Source organism: Strix aluco, chromosome 16, assembly GCF_031877795.1.
Source record: "Strix aluco isolate bStrAlu1 chromosome 16, bStrAlu1.hap1, whole genome shotgun sequence".
In the NCBI taxonomy this organism is placed as follows: domain Eukaryota; kingdom Metazoa; phylum Chordata; class Aves; order Strigiformes; family Strigidae; genus Strix; species Strix aluco.
In genome coordinates, this window is record NC_133946.1 from 3,636,710 (window position 1) to 3,656,459 (window position 19,750).

Sequence of the window (19,750 nt, forward strand, 5' to 3'; positions counted from 1 at the left end):
TTTTTGTTTAAAAAGTGTTTTCACTTTAATGGGTTTAGTTAATAACATCATCAATGGTACAAAACTGTCCTTTTTCACATTTCCATACATTGTTATTACGGACCACCTGAAAATCTGGACTAAGAATGCATAAAGTGTCTCTTAATTAGCCCTAGCTTCATTTTTGCCATATGTAGAAGAGATATGCAGAAAAACATGCATTTATTAACAATGACATGTTAATATTAGCTTAAACAAGATATGGCAGCATGTGCATTGTGTAATGCACAGGTATGTCATAGGGTAAGAGAGACCACATGTCAAGTGTTGGCACTGAAATAAGAAATGATTGATGACACACTGACCTTTTGTGACCATAGTTTTAGCTTTTCTGTTTTAAAATTGTTTTAAATAGTAGTAAATATTTAAATAATATTTAAAATATATTTCCCTATGGAAATCATTTACTTGGAAGACAGCCTGTAAGATCTGACTTTTTAAAAAGTAGTATTTCATTTCGACAATATATGAATACAATACATGCCGTAGAACTTCAAAGACCCTAAAGTCCTTAGCCATTTTCAGAAACAATTTCTCAACCCAATTTTGTCTCTGATTTTTTGCTAACAAAACTTTGGAAGTAGCATCTCAAAGAAAACCTGCCTTTAAGAGAAATACTGTATTTCAATAAAAACAAACACAATGTATACAGGGATGTCGTACTAAAGAAAAAAATGGTGGAATTAAAAACCAAATAATTCATCATGCAATTAGTTTAATTTCTGTTTTGTTAATTCATAGTCTAAGGAGGGTTTTGTTCCTTCCTAGTACATCTCTTGCAGTCAAATGAGTGCTCAATTTCCACTGTCTGATGTTAAGGGATGAAGACCTCATTGTTACTTTAAAAAAAAAAAAAAAAAAAAAAAAAAGAGGTGTGGGTGCAGAATTAATTGCCTAAAATACAACAAAACAAAGTATTTGTGCAAAAAAGTAATTTGTACATTAACTTTTTTCTAAGTTTGCTTCAGTATAAAAAAAACCCCTCTTCAATCCCATTAACAAAGCTTTATTTTGATTTATGATCCTTCAACACACTTGACAGTTCCATGTTTTTACTTATTCTAATTTGGTAAATTAATAATCCAGCCACCATTTTTGCAGCCCTAAACAAAGATGGAAGCTCCATTATATTAATCTTTAATAGCCTGGGGTAGTTACTTTTATTCAAGACAGGTTTTTCCTGTCTTCTACAGGCACAGTGCTTGTTTAACTGGCCTTGGGAATAAAACAGCCAAAAATAAGCCAGGTCACCTTCTATGGCAGTGCAGAGCATCCTGGCCAGTTTGTTGTTTTGTTTGTGTTTTTTTAAATGGTCATTGCTAAAATTACCTTCTTTTAAAATAGGGACAAGCTACTCCAAAAGCCTCTCAATTCTTTTTTCAGCTTCTAAGGACCTGGATTAAAACAAATAGCTTCCTAAAGCTACTCCTAGATTCAAAAATCTAAAATACACAGTAGCAGTATAGAAATCATTTAGAAAGCACAGAGACCCCTCTCAATTAGTTGCTTCGTAGTCATATTAGGAAGCGACGTGTGAGACACAAAATCTGACGAGTTCTTTCCTATACCATCAAGGAGCCAACTCAATTGTTCCCTCTGTCTGCATCCTAATCATTTTTAAAACTACAGATTAGAAATTCCCAAATTGCGCTGTGCACATCGCTAATGTGACAACAGAACTCTGCCAGGGCAAGTAAATACCTCTTATGAATCTACACACACTGCCAACCACCCCCACCAATAAGGGAATACACTAAGGAAATTTGGGAACCCCCACTATCAATTAAAGAGTATACCAGGCACATTTCTACTATATCTCCAGTGTGCATATTTACATTAAAATAATTTGAGCTGATTGCGACCAATGTTGGTAACTTTGATGTTTGGTTTCACCATATAAACTCTAGCTCCTACCAGATTCAACACCGTATGACTGAAACAACAGCAACTCTTCAACCCTGTGAGAATGAATTAGCTTCGTGATTGCTCCAACAATCTGCGCATTCTTCCTAAACCAAAACCCATCTCACTCTCCTTGGTTATAGTAGACATAGCTGTAGCACAACGCATCTATTAACATGATAGTGACCTCCCTTTTTAAAGCAAAACCACCATGAAGAGGCTTTAAAAAAAGGCAAGGGCACATACCCATTTCTGTTCACTGTAGTCTGCATACAAATTGTAAAGGAGAATTATTGCTTTTAAAAGATGAAAAGCTTTGGAAATATGGTAAACATCCTACAAGGTTCTAAAACTAATTAGCTAAAATTCTGTACATACTTTTAATATTCAAACCTCTATTTGATTACTCAAGATCAAATCATTTCATTTTCACATCTATTCATTAAACTCTTTGTGGTTCTAAGGGCTAATGAATATTTTACAACTAAATAGGATCAAAACAGATAATGGGAGAAAAGGTCACATGGCAATGAACATTATTTCATTTGGCCAATGAGTAGTGAACCCTGCTTTCTTGGCTGAAATTAAGGCACTAAGTGGCAGTGAAAGGATAAAGGAATGAATTTTTTTTTCTACATTATCTGAAAAAAGACCAACATGACTATTTTTTTAGGACGCCAGTAGAGTACATATCCATTCCGAATGACTCAGTAAGGCATTCTGTTGGCAAATTTAAAGAAAATGTTCTCCTGATTAGAGCCCATTACATTCATTGTCTGAGTGTGACTAGTGGCACTAACTGTTAACAAACTGGAGGGGGAAAAAAGCTACAAAGATGTCTGAAGACTTGAAAGGCACCAAAAAGAGAACAGCTCTGCAACTGCCAGTTCTACAAACAATTATGTAAGCTGTGTTTAACACTGCATATAGTCTAGTCAATCATCAATCTTTGTTGACAAAGATAAAGTGTAGTAGCTCTTCATTTAAACTCTCAGTTAATCAAGTGCTAGTTTAGTAAGAAATTTATTTTCACGTATCAGAAAATAATTGCAGTGTCTAACACAACTACACTTAAAGCAAAACTAGTCTAGTATGCATTATTCTGGTTAACACTGAAGCAAACCTGTATAAACAAAAGGGTTACCTCGAGATACATAGTTTACAATATGAAATCAACATATAAATGAATAGGTTTTACTGAAAACAATGGAAAGTGTATTACAAAGATACATGAAACAATTTTAACCACAATATTTTCTCTGTGAAAAATACAACTATTAGTGAGATAAAATGTACAATTGAAATCTTCTTTCCAAAAGAAAAAAAAACACAGTATAAAGGAAAATATTTTTTTTTCTTCAAAACAGGGAAAATAGTTAAGGTCATTGTCTTTCATTACAATATAATTTGACACAAAAAGCAGTCATAGGATTGCACCAACTCCATGTTCAGTCTCCTGAACATGACAATAGTAAAAGGAGTCCATAAAGCATAATGACATTTCTGGATTTTATCATGGCAATATATGTATGCAGAAACTGATGTCACTCCGGCTCTGTTCACAAAATGTACAAAATTCTAAATTTGGTGGCCAGACATGTAAAAATTAGTTCACCCCAACGCCGACTTTTCTGCTGCTTAGCCAGGGATGGAAAATCTGTAGTATTTTAAGTGTTGTTATCTTTTTAGCCATAAAGAAAAAAGTATATGTAGTGCATGCTTTATCACTTGTCAAAAACATTTCTGAAAATAAAACTAAGTTATCCAATAGTTTACAAAATAGAAAATAATTCTTCAGGTTAAAAATGTGGTTAGGTTTATGTTTAGTTCCATCTCCAAAGGACTGATTTCCTTGGCAGCATCACTTTCCTTAGCAAGAGCCAAGGCACAAAGTTCCATAAAGAGAAATAAAATGGCTACGAACAAGAACGCAGTCTGGCATTGTGAAAGAAATCAGAGCCTCTCTCTGAGCTTTCTGTTCCATCAGGTTAGTGCCGTAGAGAAATGGGAGATTTGGGATACATTTTTGTTATGAGCATTTCTGCTGGACATGATTCAAAAGTTCACCAAACTTTTCAAAAAGATCCTCCACCCATTTTATATTTTTCATGCAGAGCTGCACAATCTCTTCCTGTCCTAGATCTGCACTTTTCTTCTGAACAGAAGAAATCTATTTAAAAAAAGAGAAGCAGGAGGGAGAGAGAGAGAGATGCATATACATGTTAGGCTGTCAGCATTTCAGAATTTTTGTTGTTATAATGTTCTGCAGTTAAATACAAACCTTCTTTAGGAAAAAAACCTTTAAGCTTTAAAAACAAGGGAAAAATGCCCCCAAAAACGCATTTCTTAACAACCAAGACAGAGCTCAACTCTTGTCTTTCTGCTACCTGGCATATTTCCACCAAGGATTTGCAGGAAAAAATAAAGGAGTGGGCATTCTAAGACAAAAAGTAGTTCGAGATCTGAGGAGTTACACACACCGATAAAACGTTTTGTTTATTTTGGGTAACAGTGAAGAATGCTTACCTGTCCTGAGGGAAAGTGATTTCACACAAACCTTGTAAGTCTCATATGTGAATGTTCTGGGCAGCAGTGCCCATAAGGGGCAACATATATGCTCAGCACACCCTTTTCTTTGCCATAAAAAATTAACTCAAATAGGAGACCCCAATCCATACTCATTTACCAAGAGGAGAACAGTCCCTCTAGTTGGACTCAATTCCCTCTATAAATTCCCCCAATGAATACAAAAGTATGTCAGAGAGAACAATACTTACCTCTTCTTTACATGTTAGATATATGTGATATTTATAATGATGGAGTGAGTGATACAAAGAATACAATTGTATTTTTTCCGGATCTACCGTAAACTCCTGCAAAAGAACAGTTATTTTAGGTAAATTCATGTTATTTTCCAAGACAGAGATATGACAGACATTTTCTTCTGTAAACAAATTTGTTTTCAACAATTCAGAAATGGAGTACTTCATTCAAAGAATTGCTTTGACATATTTTGGTACACTGTAATTTACATTACACCACAATTATCTCCTATCCCCACTTTCTCTACCAAGTTATTTTATCAAAACTAGGTTTAAGAATGCTTCTACCCTGAATGCACTGCAAGACTAAAAAGGATAAGACACCCCCTTCTCAAGAATTACCACAAGGATTACCAAAGCTTAACTATTTTCCTACCAGATTGATGGGTATCATTGCAAAAAAGCATACAGTTTGTGCTTCAGAAGGGCTGATTTATACTTATCTAACACTTCATGTTACTTTGGCAAGAAGTATGAGTATGGCTGGATTTACAGGTCATTTGTCTAGCCACCATTTACTGCTGGGAGATAAGCCTATGCAAGCCAGTACCTAGTAAAATCTAATTAAAGCGGTCCCTAGGAATGCTATGGAAATAATTGTACATCTCAAGCTTTACCGTGTTATTTTTTAAAACTTTTTTTTTTTTTAAATTTAAGATACACAGCTTCATTCTGTCATGGGAAATGAGGAAAGGAGCAATAAAGGCCTAAATTTTTAAAAAGTGTTATCTAGTCTCAGTTTCTACAGTATTAACATTAATTTTTCATTTTTGATCTGAAGGCATTGTATCATTTACTTTTAGAGATTTTTGCAGCAAGTTTAAGAAGCTGTTATCATTATGAGCTACACAGTGATTTTACCACAACTGCAATGTTGAAGGAAAAACATTGCTGCTTCAGCAACAGTTCAGGAGGCTGACTGCTGTGCAGAAACAGGGTCTGACATTCAGTCCTTGTTCTGGTGGTGACAGAAGCAGACAGGCTCTAGCGGGGCTCTGCTGTTTGACATGCTACAACGGGTGAGAAGCACAGCAACAGCAGAGCTCACCTCTCCCTTCCCATCCAACTACACCTACCGACTGCTGCCTGCATAAGGGAAGCAGCATACTACTACTTCATCTTCCTGCAATCTTGAGTAGTTGCTACAGAAGACTTCCTGTATAAATATACAGGATAAGAGCATCTGAGTCTAAACACAGAACTTAAATAGAGGAATAATTATGAAATTATTTATTGTATTCTGTCTTCCTACTGGAATATAACTATGTTTTACAGATGAATTAAACCAATGATTTAATATACTGGTTTTGTGGCAACCTGAGCATGGTGTGTCAGTTTTCCCAGCAGTTTGCACAGGAGGGCACCTCTTCAAAGGAGGGGCAATACACGGGCCAAGTGGAGAGGCCTGAAGTCCACATAACCCAGCAATGTTCTGTGACCATCTGTGCAGGCCAAGGGCACTCATCCCACCTGACCCTCAGGGCAGGGTGGCGGGCACTCATCTGAGAGCAAAGGCTGCAGCTCCAGCTGGGGGGTCTGTACCATCTACCCCCACAGCAGCCGATGCCTCCCCCCAGGCAGAGGTGCTGAAGGGAGAGGCCACAGTGCAGACCTTGGGCTGCAGGACGTGCCCAGACCTTTCTCACAGGGTTCAGCACTGGAGGAGACTCTGGGGAGACCTTACAGCATCCTTCTAGTATTTAAAGGGGGCTAGAGGAAAGCTGGGGAGGGACTCTTTATCATGGGGTGTAGGGATAGGACGAGGGGTAATGGTTTTAAACTGAAAGAAGGTAGATTTAGATTAGATATAAGGAAGAAATTCTTTACTGTGAGGGTGGTGAGGCCCTGGCACAGGTTGCCCAGAGAAGCTGTGGCTGCCCCCTCCCTGGAAGGGTTCAAGGCCAGGTTGGACGGGGCTTTGAGCAACCTGGGCTAGTGGGAGGTGTCCCTGCCCATGGCAGGGGGGTTGGAACTAGATGATCTTTAAGGTCCCTTCCAACCCAAACCATTCTGTGATTCTATGAAATGTTTTTTAACATTCCCTTGTTACAGAAAAAGCACCTCATGCAACAAAGATTTTATATTTTGATACATCTACCAAAAAAAGGTAATACATGAAGCAGTATTTTATATAAATGTGGTTATCATATCAGAAGTCAGATGGTGGCAGCAATAAGCCTTCTGAACACTCACCTGTGCTAATTTACTGGTTGATTTAGAAGCCCTCAGTGTTTTCTTGTTGTAAGCTTTACCATTCATTTTGATCTTAGACACAGATGTCCCTCCACTTTTTGTCTTTGAATCCCGAGTGATCACTGTCAGTTCAGGAAAGTTTTCCAAAGCATTCTTTAAACAGAGCATATTAAAAAAAAGATTAGGAAAAATTCAAGAATGGCCAGTCACTCAGACCACTGATAAATTGGCCATTTTTCTTTGAAAAGTTAAGAGTGCAGCCTATTATGAAACAACGTATTCTTCCACAAAGACCTCATAAAATGTCTTTATCAGATCAAGCAACCATATACAGTTTGAAAAGCATGACCTGTTCTCGACTACTGTAATTTTTCAAGACGAGAAGATCCTTTTATTGTATCTCAGATTACCATCTGTGATTCTTTCATTACAACAAAAAGAGGCTCTACTAGGTAATTTTTACCTTTTAAAATGCTTTCCATTCCATTGCTACCCAACAATCTCTAAGGCCAGTTACCTGGGGATGTCTAAGTACTTAATGCCCAGTCAGGCACGGGAAGTCTGCCAACTGTAAGCAGGGATTGGATGCCTAAATATCTTCATAGGTTTTCTCCCAGCTTTTGCAAAGTACAAATTAATTGCATCTTCTAATATCTGTAAGGTAGAATAGCTCATGTACAGTGAAGGAGATGGCTGGCTCAAAAAAGCACTAGCTTTTAAGACATACTAATTCATGAGAGTGAACTGCATTTTTACCAGCTTCAGTTCTATGTCATTTGCATGAGTAAATTTCAATACAACTTTGTTGTACAAATACAGTATTATGTTAGCAGCCACTTTGAAATAGTTCTGTCATCCTATATGATCTGGTCCTGAAAAAAATATTTAAACAACATATATTTCTTTGTATTATATTCCAGTATGAGGGGGAAAAAAAAAAAAATCAGGCATACAGAAAAATGTATTGATGCTGCAAGCTTAAGGACCTAATTTGGACTATTGGGTTAAAATATGAAGTTGACAATTTTTGTATTTTCTTTTAACAAGCAGTACTAGAACTCAACCACCTCCCCTGTCTATAATTTCTTACCACTTTATATACATCAATCATTTTTCACTTTATAAAAAAACGCTCTCAGTAAAAAGCTATAAACTCCACTGCAGAGAGAGTCGCATAGTGGTAGCAGTAACCTCAACGAGCTAACCTGTCCATATACAATATTCATTGCAATGCTTTCAACCTGGAACAACTTCAATAGGTTTAAATTATTTAGTTTTTCTATCCACTGAAAGAGCCTTCCTGAAGATTGATTTTGAGTGTCAAGGGGCTTTGGCCACTTCTGCCTTCCTCTGAAGAATTCCTATTAACCAGAACAGTTTACATGGCCGGACCACTGACCTAAAACAGACAAATTTGAATTGGAATAACGAAGAAAATACTAGTGATTTCCACATCTTTGAGAGCACAAGACATAAAATGGTCATAATTATTTCCAAATTAAATTTACACAATTCAGCTAAGATGCTTCATTTACCAAACTTCAATTAAAGCAACAGTAATATTTTCTAATTTTGTTTTTATAAAAACCTATAACCCAAAGGATGCAATAAACTGTTAGAACTCTAAAGAATGTTACAGGCAAAACTACCTGACTGCTGTCTGATTTGGTTTGTAATACAGTACTAAAATATCCCATATTAAGTGTATCCAGTGGAAAAAAAAAAGTTGAATTCATTCATTATCAATGCAGAATAGTATTAGTACTTAAACTGAATGATACTCATGAATAATAATGATATTTTCTGGTTATTGCTTGCTTCTGTGCCTCATTCAACTCTAGTATCTAAACTAATCATTTGATTAAATCTGGAACAGAAGCAGACTTTCCTGTATTAATCATCATATTAACCTGAATTTTAAAGAGTATCAAACATGTTTTCCTAACCAGACACTTATGATGACAAATAAGGATGGCATGAGTTGGTACCTTCATACCAGAAGGAAAACATAAAAGGCTTTTTATCTCACAGTTTCAATGACTGACTTAGGATGTTAAAAAATCCTAGAATTTAAAAGATAATACCTTGAAAGCATGATCCAAGCGTAATTTGGAAAGCAGCCTTTTCCTATTGTCATTCAGCATACCATCAATTTTTCTCATGTGAGGCAGAAGTAGCTCATCTAAAAGACACATTAAAAAAAAGTAGCAGTTGATTATTAAGAGACACACAGTAACAACATTCCTATTCAGTCTACACTTCAGCCCACTAACATAAAATGTCAAAGTAAAAAGTAATGCAATTTGCACATAAACTAATTTCAAACATGAGAGAAAAATCTCTTTTTTTGGATCAGCCTGCTAAACCGGTCTAGATATCATGCAGTTTAATTGCTGACTGCAATCCTGCTCCTCCTCTGACTTTTCTTGTTGAAAGGAATAAATGAAGATGGAGCAATACAGAACATAAATCTTAAGACAATTTCAAACCATTTCCTAGATAATCCTCTTCTGTGCAACACAACACACAGTTTTATGAAGAGAAGTATGTGTTTTTGACATTCACTACTCCATATTACAAAAGATGACCCTGCTGACATTTATAACAAAAGAAATTGAGGAAAGCGCTAACTGATAAAAGTTATCTGATAAACCACTGTAAATTGCACAATATATGTTTGAACATAGGTATGTGGCCATGAATGAAAGTTTACAGCTCAGTATAGAGTCTTTTATTTATAGTCAATTTCTTTGCTTTTAGTGGGACTACCGGCAGAATGTACAGGTATGAAACCTTGAGGTAAGTGTGCGTCAATACACAGAGCAAACCAGGACAGAAGAGTCTAGAAAATAGTTTTTTAAATCAGGCAAACAGAATATCGTAGAAAAAAAACAGTCTGCAACTAAATAATATAAGAAATGATTACTCTTTTGGAACCTTTGTCTTTATACACAAGTGTGTTGCTAAATTTTGAGAAATAGGAAGTTTTGACTTGTATCCTGGAGTCCACTGCAGTAAATAACTCCAAACATTTTCTCCTCAAACAAAAAGCGGAATATAAATGTCTTTGATCAAAATTTCAAAGTTTCAGAGTTTGAAAAACAGAATATTTAATAGTAGCAAGAATCAGTACTACTTATAAGGGTATTTCTTCATAAGAAAGTAAACACACCTGAAACACTGCAATTTCAAATAAATGTTTGCTAAAATTTTAAAAGACAGTAACATAACAGCAGGAACGAAGAGCTCTGTTCTGACATTCACAGCACAAGCCTAATGTAACCAAGCAGACAAAACAGTATTTCCAAATCACTCTGATTATTCAAAGAGATAGTGCAAATATATATATATGCACACACGTAAGTAATTTGCGTAAAATGTTCTTCAGATGCGGGTACGTAGCCAGAAGTTTGGTGGGGTTCTTTTTGTTTTTCTTTTTAAAAGATACATTTCCTTTACTGATTAATAACCTTAAAATCTAATAAAAACATACAAATGTTAAACATACTGTACCATTGCTCTTTTCCAAGGCTTGCATTGTGTCTGGATCCAAGGCAATGCTAACAAGCAACTCCATGTAGCTCTTAAAAGTCTCTTTCATAGCTCTTGTGTTCAAAAAGCGAGTAACAAGGGGAGCTGGAGGTACAAGCTCTGAAAATTTATCAGAATACAATGATTTTTTTTTCTTTCCACATCCTGCAAATATTTGTGTTTTTCAAAACTGAAGGTTTCTCTCTTAAAACACAAGTGACCCCTACTGGTATCCCAAGAGATTAAAACTGAATGCAATCAGAAATAACACTCAAACTACTTACATGCCAACACCACGTACAAGCACCAAATCTGGTACAGATGGTAAAACTTTTTGTAGAAACATGTACAACTACTCATAACTATCAGCATTTAGATTATAATATTTTAGGGAATTTAAACATTTTTCTATTATTGTAGATGAAAGCCTAGAGAAAAGGGATAATGAATAACTTCAGTCAAGCAAAGTGCCCTAAGTGCAGGTTTCATGTCAATGCAAATACCTCCTGAAACCACAAAACTTGAAGTCATCCAACAGAAAAACATTCAAAAGCACTAATGTCACTTAGGAGTCTGCATACCATCAAAGTCAATCCCACTTAATTGACCAACTCACAAAAAACACATAAACCAAATTTTACCTGTGAAGCAATGTAGGCATATTTATACTTATTCTGAGGAAACTTTTATTTTTTCATAGACAGCAATTTTAAACATGCACATGGACTAGTCATCTGTACCAGTGAGTATTCTGGAGCTTTTTATAGGCTCCATGTACAATACCAGTATTTTGTAGTAATTTAGCTAGCAAGGCTGTTAAACTTTCTCAGATATCCACATTTCTATGGATGACTATCATCACGAGGCTACTTGAAATTTTAAATATGGACAGTTGTACCTATTAATGGTTATTTGGGTAAGTTGGCTTGAAATATTTTTTTAAAGGTGCTGCCCTCAGCAGAGGCACTGTTCCAGCACACCAACCCTAGCTTATCTATAGTTAAAAGTCACCGAGGTCAACATGCTTTGGAAATGCAGCAATACAAAGCATGGGTACTACACACATTAACTTCAAACATACCGGAAATAAACAAAAACACCTGCAAAATGCACTGTGTATCTGCTACCACAGGTAATCTCTATAAACATCGTAAACTTCAAAAATTCCCTTCTGTTCTGGAGAAATACTGCAAACATCGTATCCCAACGTTCCAAGACATCACAAATGTCTTAACGGCAAATCTGCTCAGCAGGCAGCATTTGAACATCTGGCATTTAGACAAGCAGTGAAGCAGCCAAAAAGTCAACTGCTTTTTCTCCTTGGGTTTTGAAAAAACAACAGTAACATCTGAATTCTGCCCACATCTGCATGCAGACAGGCATTGCAGGAATGTTATTTTAGACATGACATGGAGTTGCAATGGAAAATTAATGAAGAATCCGATTCTTGAGATGTATTCAAAAATCAAATCACAGATCCTCCTCCTCCAATTGTATCCGTCTTAGAAAGCAAGTAGTAAACTGATAAACCACATTTGAGATAACTTCAGTTGCACACAGTTGCTCATACACAACAACTAAAAAGTTTGAAGAAATCAATTTTGCGTGGCACTGTCAGATTTTAATTTTCTTCTGAGGCTAGTAAAAAAAATTGCAAGTTTGAGCAATGTATTTTTATAATACTATTTTCAGTTAAATTTGAATAGCCTAGATGCTAACAATAGTATCTTGCTCACCATCCTCATCACTCTGGGCCTCAGGTGAAGAATCAGACTGGGAAGATGAAAATTCTTCTTTCCACTTTTTCCTTTTCTTTGGTGGTGGTTCAGCCTTTACCTTTGGCTGTTTAGCTTTGGGTTTCACAGAAGAGACTTTTGTTGCTGTTGGTTTTGGTGTTGGTGGATCAGGGGTTTTGTTGTTGCTACTACTAGGTTTGCAATGAATAGTCCTGCAATATTATGAAGACAATCTTTATGAAAATAATTACCACACAAGTTTTGACATTAATAAAATAGCTATAGTCTTATTTAACCAGAATATATTCCTCATGGAATTATATATACTTATTTCATTGCCATATGTAACTAGGCATTAGGTCATACACACTATACTACTATATTTTTGATATAATGCTTAACAATGATTTTCAACTACCAAAGATTAAAAAATATTCCAATTTTATAACTAGATAAACAGGTACAGAAAGTTTAAATTCTACTAACATTGGGCAATTTATGAGCCACAGGAGATTGGAGCCAATATTGAAATTGGTTATTTAATGGAAAAAAAAAAAAAATCAGACTTGACAGACTTGAATAAATGCTAGAAATCAATGAGATCCACTGACAAAGTGAATTTGGGATATCGTAAACATACAAAGATGGGAGAGAATATAATCCAGGTAAAAATGCAGGATCTTGAGGACTGGAATAAGAAACCAGACAACTCCTTTCCTTTCTCTTCCCACCACTCAAAAATAGGAAAACAAACAGGAAACTGAGTATCATAAATAAAAAGTTATGTACTTTAGGACTAATAATGCACTACAGTTTTCAGAACATGGTGAGAAATACAATTCTGCAAAGTGCCAGGCAACATTTTTTTGTCCAAATGGGAAAGCAGTGAAATGTACAATGGAATCATTGTTAGTATCTTCTGAAACACTGAGAATAATTCTAGTCATCTGCCAGAGATGAAGATTTCAAACCAAAATGGATGGAGACAATAGATATTAGAATGATTAGGGGAATGGAAAGCCTGCCTTAGACAAGAAGTTGAAAGCCCTTGATTAATCCAGCTTAGTGAAATGAAGACAGAGGTGGAATCTGACTGCTCTCCAGAAATATATCATGCAGTAAAAACACCAGGTAAAGACAGAAATAAAAGCCAAAAACAATACTGATAGAAGAACATGTGGATACAAGCTAATCAGAATCATGTTTTGTTAAAAGACAGGAGTGCTTCAGAGCACTGAAGGAATGGGTTCTGGAAGTCTTCTGTAGCGGAAGAAAAGAAGAGCACCAAAATCCTAGCTAGTTTTAACCAGATCATTATTATTTTATAAAATAGATTATTTGATGACATTGTTTTCTTTGAGAACAAACTAGACTTAAAACCACAGTCACTTCTTGAATGAAGAGCACTGATTTTTTTCATTAATGTTTACTAACGTCTGATAAAGAAAACATATCTGCCTTAAATGATAATTATTGAAAATCCATGCAGAGAGAAAGCCTTCAGATATCATCTGAAGTTGTGAGACGATAAAATAAGCTAAGCATTAAATCATGACAGTTTGTACAATACAGAATCTGCAATCTTTTCCAAAAGCACAAAGGTCAACACAAAACGCAGTATCAAAACCCTTAGCAAGTGAAAAACAGTGAAAACCTTATGAGAAGGAAGATGACAGAGGAAATCTTGGAGATGGCCAAAGTACTTGTGTGAGAGACACTTACAGTCATAATGTTTTGCAGGACCAGTAGTATATTTACTAGAATAATCAAAACCATACTATGTTTGCTCTGCATTCTTTACATGGCTTTCCAGAGTGACAGATTTGTTTGGGTTCTATTTATCCTTGTTGGTGGTTTAAAAGCAAATACTACTGGAATTACTGATTCTAAGGCACAGACAGAAATTACATGTGATGACTCAAAGTGATATGGGTTTTTGGGGCAGGGTGAAGGGGGTAAGGCAGCTGCAGTAAGAAAAGTAAAATACCCTCAGTGTGCAAGGACATACTAAAGGAAAAACATCCTTGCAACAACCAACTTCAACATGAACTTTTGTTTTTAAATTAACTTTTCAGCATTGAGAAGAAAGCGTGGTACTTCTTGTATACTGGGACAGGACTGCCATTAAAGCAATCCAGAAAAATACACCTAAACTTGCAAAGTTCACAGGATAGGAGAAAATGATACACAAAAAATTTAAATCATTACACTTGTAGACTTCTATCCTTCATTTAGTGACAAGGTAAAAGATGACAGAAAGAAATATCATACGGAGCCCTAACACCTCTAAAATGAATGATTATTGCAATCCACAGATTCAAGACAGAGAAGTCTTGATATGGCAGTAATTTGTATTTCATTTCTTAAAGCAAAACACACAGTTCTCAGTTTCTACCTTAAAGCTGAATTAACATAATCCCGAATTTTAAGCCTTGTTTAATTAAAAGAGGTGTGTTCTTAATATGAAAACAATATGGCAAAACGAAAAACAAATTGAAATAAAATACCTTGCTGACTGTACAGGCTTGCTTCGTGGTTTTTTTGAACACACTCTGACATACTCCTTTTTGTTTGCATTTTCAATGAACTTCACATACACTCGTTTGTATTTTGTTTTTGCATCCCCGAAATACCCAAGATACTAAAAAAAAATAAATAAGTGTTTCTCTTAGGTAAAATTATTCAGTTTAACAATTAAAAATTTAAATACTAAAGGAAAAAAGTCAGTTTAAAAACAACTTGTTTACATACAAAGATGAGCCATGCTACAGCATTTATAATTTCCAAGAAATTCTTCAATGGATTTCCACATACTTAAGAAAATAATGCAAGAGGTACTCTGGGCTTAATTTTCTCCCTTTATTTAATCCTCCCCATGTGTTGTCCCAAAAGGATTATCTGCCTGGCAAAGGGCTGCCTGTTGAAATCGCATCCTATCTGTATCCTTCCCATTGTGGGAAGAAGTCGGTTCACAAGCCTGCTTCCACTGACTACTCTGGTTGTGAAGAGTTATTCCTTTACACAGCCTGAATGATACCAAAGAACTCATGCTGGAAAGCAAAGAATCTGCCCATGAATATAGTTAGAGAGAATTTTAGAGAGGAGGAAATCAAAAAACATTTTTTTTTCCCTCTCAAGGATGCTTGCTAAGAATATATGTCAGAATCACATTTTATTTTGTTTCCTAGACTTCCATTAAGGAAATCAGTTCCCATGAGGCTTCATAAGGAATTTTTAAGACTCACACTGTTAGTAGCAGCAAACTCTCTCTGTCCATCTCGCACTTCAGGAACAAACTTTTGCAATAAAGCCTTCTGTACTTTCCAAATAGCTGGAGGCTCTTTTCCTGTTTGCAAAGCAACCTGTAAGAACATACAATTATTTGCTAAAAACAGTGCTTATTTTTCTCTCAGAAGTGTTATCCATTACATTTTTTCAGCAAGTTACCCAGGGACAAAATTGAAGTCAGTCATTCAGAATTCCAAACCCTTAGTCACTATGTGACGTCTGCATCAAAACAGCAAGACATGAACTACAGTAAGTATAATGCAATCTACAAATTTTACAGCGATGAAGTTGTGACAACCAGCTTTACCTATGGGGTGATGTCTTTACTATCATGCAACTAAGCCGTAGAACTTTATTTTTTAAAACAATGTAACATTTTTCCAATTTTTAATTCTTTTGCTCTGTGAAACATTTTTCAAAACAAAAATGCAAGAATCACAGCAAGTAACAAAAAGCTTGCAGGTCCCTAGAGATTCTATAGCAGAAGCCCAGGTACACTGCAGCATGATGCTTGCACTAACATGAAAAGAGATAGTTCAGTATGAGTTAGTGAACCAGATTCTATACTTTCAGTTCAACTTAACCATTAAAAAAAATTACTTTGAGTGGATTTTCTTCTTCACATAGTTTGAAAAATAAACTATTTTAATAGTTTAAAAGTTTATAACTTTTATCTGAAAAATAAAAAACAAATTTGTCATTATTAGCTCTAATGAGAGTTCTCTATACATCTGCCACGCATGCTACTAACTCAAAAAACTCTCTTTTCTGGAAAACATATAATAAAGTATTGGTTCCTTTTTCATGACTGCTTAAATAGCTAAAGAAATAAAATTTTAAAAAGCTTAAAATTATCTCATAACATACCTTAATCAGTTTTATAAGTGACAAGGGAATATTTTAAAACTGATAACCCTTGTCTTATGTGACAAAGCTACATGAATTCATTTAAGACTTAAGCTCAATAAGATGAACACATAAAGAAGTAATCAGAAGTATTAGAAATTAATGGTAAGAATATTGCTGGCTATGATAGCAACAAAAGGAAAGGTAAACACGTAGAAGAATTTAAAATGGAGAAGCAACAAAACGAGAACAAAACAAGAAATCAAAGACAACAAGGAACATTCCTGTGAACTCATGTGAAGAGCTGAATTGGTTGCTTATGAAAGCCATTTCTTATTGGAATAGCAAGCAGAACCTCTTCCAAAAAATAAAAAAGACGAGTCCAAGATCTTTTGCAAAAGCCCAAGCCATTTCCTCAACCTTACACTTGAAAGCCTACTACTATCTTAAAAAAAAAAAAGGAAAAAAAAAAGGTAGTCAACAGCCTGGGAAAAATTTTTGCTTTTTAATATTAAAAAAGGTAATTTCAAGTTCTAACAGAGGTTACCAGCACATAGGTTTACTTTGTTATGTATGTAACATAAAATGGGTCATGTACATACAAAACATATTCATAACCTGCACTAGAAAGACACCTTTAAGGCATATATCTTGGCAGCAGTCAGGGAATATCAGAATAGAAACAGAAAACTAATCTGCAGCCTCTACCCTTTTGGTAGTTACTTGAAGCTAAATTCATATGTAGGATTTTTCTTTTTTTTTTTTTCCCCACAGCAAGTATTCAGCCTACCTTTAGTGTCTCTATATCTTCAATCTTCACTACAAATTCATCACGTTCTCTGTACATGCCCTCTCCTCCACTGTCCGTATTCTCCTCATCAGTACATCCCTCTATTGCAACAGTGGCCTGTATTTTTGCCAGTTGGTCTGAAGTCACAGCATCCTGTTGAGCTACTTTTAAGGGGTCAGCTGCATTCATTTTCTCTTGCACATTGACTACAGGAGCAGCTGTCTGTGGAGATTCCTGCTTTATTACAGCAGTAGTGGCAGTGGTGGCAGCAGTAACAACTGCCGCTTTTTCTGCTTCTGAAGAAAAAGATCCAAATTTTAGTTAAATTATCAAGGATTAGCAACAGAAAATGGGAACAAGATTAATTTATCTTCTTTTCTGTTACAACGCATATTAAAAACAACTATTCTAGGAAAAACACCTTTCTAAGAGTTAAAATAGAAGCATTATATTGGCCACAACTAAACCTAAATGAAACCAAAATACTGTAGCTAGTGTACCTCTGTATTAAACTGCTTCATCTGTTAGCATCTAGAAATAACAAAGATGCATGCTTTAGAAAACAATTTGATAATTACAGACATGATCAACAGGAAATACTATTGCACTTTTTGTGAATAAGCAAATACAACAGTAAAGGCTACAACACTGAATCTTGTTTCTAATCTGCTGATAAGTATTTTAAAATTGGATTAAGGAAAGAGAAATACACATGAAATAAAAAAACATTTGCTGTATTTATTGGACATTTATTGTTTATAACTTGTGATAACGTAACTAGAAGTTCCAGATTAAAACTTTGCCAATATCCTAATAATTTTTAATATTAACAGAGGTGAGCAATGAGAAATGATGATACAAAACAAAGAAGGGAAAGAACATTCTTCTCCTCCTCTATGCCAAAGAGCCAAAGGAAACTCCCACCTTTCAAAATTATTATTCTTGCCCACCTGAAAAAAATCAGAATCCTTTTTAGATATTACTTTATACTCTTTTATACATAATAGTTTTCACACTGACTTGCTGATCTAAAAGAGATCAAGTTATATTAGCTATAGCATAATTACTAATATCACTTAGTAAACTGGCTTAAAACTTAACCATTTTACATTTTTGTTACAATCACTGTGAATTGTTGACTTTTTCACTTGAAAAAATAGAAGATAATCACATATATTTTAATAAAACTTATTTTAAAAATTATTATTTAAATATCAAATTAATGTGTTGATACAAAAGCTATACCAGATACATAAAGATTCATTAAATCAATTCAGTAAAATTGCTAAATCATTAAATACGTTCTTCAGAATATATCATATGACATTATTGCAAATATATTGTATTTCTTTGTTCAGTGAAAGCTATGACAGCTTTAATTAGACACAGCATTATTAGTTCCCCAAGTATATTTACACATTCTTCAGTACAGCAGATAAACTTACATACACTACTTAATACTATCAACAAAAGACTGTGTTTTAATATTTGTCTTTCCATACTTATGTGCAAAAACAGACAGAAGAGGGAATTACTAGAAAATCTGCAAAACGCCAACAAGAAAGAATTCATTACTAAGCATCTTGTGTAACGTACAGTCTGGTATACAAAACAGGAAGATGAATTCAAGAAATTGGTGGTATAAATATTACATCCTTATGAATAATAAAGAAGATACAATAACATTGTAAAAGAAATCACTGCAAATAAAACTCTAATGAAAATGCCCACCCAACAAACACCTCTGAAATACTTCCTTAGGAAGTTGTACAGAGAGCATGGCTTATTAAAACTAACAAGCTTCAGCAAGAAGTTCACACCATGGCACTGTCCACATTTTAGCTTTCTGAGGAAAAAAAAAGTCACTTCTTTCTTGTTTAAAATACATATTCAACTGAAAGACACACGAGGAACTTCATCTTCTGTAACAGCCTTTCCATGAACAATGAATACTATAGCATGTATTCTGCAATCTTTTTCTGGTATTTTAGGTCTGATTATTACAATTTAAGTTCAATTGCGCTATGTGTTTTTCAGTAAATCATGTCACCTCTAGAGAGAAAAAATGTCCCCCTCTCCTTTAATCTGAAAAAAGAAAAAATACTTAATTCTATTCTAAGAATCAGCCTATGGGTCGTGGGTCCTGAGAAGAGTTTAAGAAATGTTTCATTTTCTCCCTGTGATTATTTTGGAAGGTAATGGTATTTCTCTTGAATTAGTACAGTTATGCGATTGGCTGGATAGTTTTTAATTGTTTACCAGAGGAAAGAGACTTCACTAAAAAGGTCTATCTAGGCAAAAATATGCTGTATGTTGAAAATACTTCAAAACAAAGCAGCATCAGTTAAAAGCTATGAACACCAACGTACAGCATAGATGTAATACAAGTGAAACTGAAAAGTGTGTGGAAAACTAAATACTACCGTGATCAGTGGTTGCTGCCTGCCCCTCCCTGCATGAAACAACCCTTCCCGGATTTTGTTCTTTTGCTAGCAATGTATCAACAGGGAGCTACAACACTCCTGCTTAATGTGGCTGAAATCAAATTACTCCCATCTTGGCCAAGACTAGCCAAACCAGTGCCCAGTTCACAAGTGCAAAAA

At 35.0% G+C, this 19,750-nt stretch overlaps 1 protein-coding gene across 4 annotated transcripts in view; it reads right to left on the minus strand.

Moving 5' to 3' along the window:
* The window catches only part of QSER1 (glutamine and serine rich 1), a 46,185-nt gene continuing 26,435 nt past the window's right edge, over positions 1 to 19,750 (minus strand). For all 4 annotated transcript variants that reach the window (XM_074841672.1, XM_074841671.1, XM_074841674.1 and 1 more), the window contains 9 exons: positions 17,148 to 17,443; positions 15,469 to 15,585; positions 14,731 to 14,864; positions 12,224 to 12,435; positions 10,470 to 10,607; positions 9,041 to 9,138; positions 6,957 to 7,109; positions 4,719 to 4,814; positions 1 to 4,111 (listed from right to left, as the gene is read on the minus strand). In XM_074841672.1, coding sequence (XP_074697773.1) covers positions 3,971 to 4,111; positions 4,719 to 4,814; positions 6,957 to 7,109; positions 9,041 to 9,138; positions 10,470 to 10,607; positions 12,224 to 12,435; positions 14,731 to 14,864; positions 15,469 to 15,585; positions 17,148 to 17,443 — 1,385 coding nt within the window. In that variant the 3' untranslated portion in view covers positions 1 to 3,970. The remainder of the gene's footprint in view (positions 4,112 to 4,718; positions 4,815 to 6,956; positions 7,110 to 9,040; positions 9,139 to 10,469; positions 10,608 to 12,223; positions 12,436 to 14,730; positions 14,865 to 15,468; positions 15,586 to 17,147; positions 17,444 to 19,750) is intronic.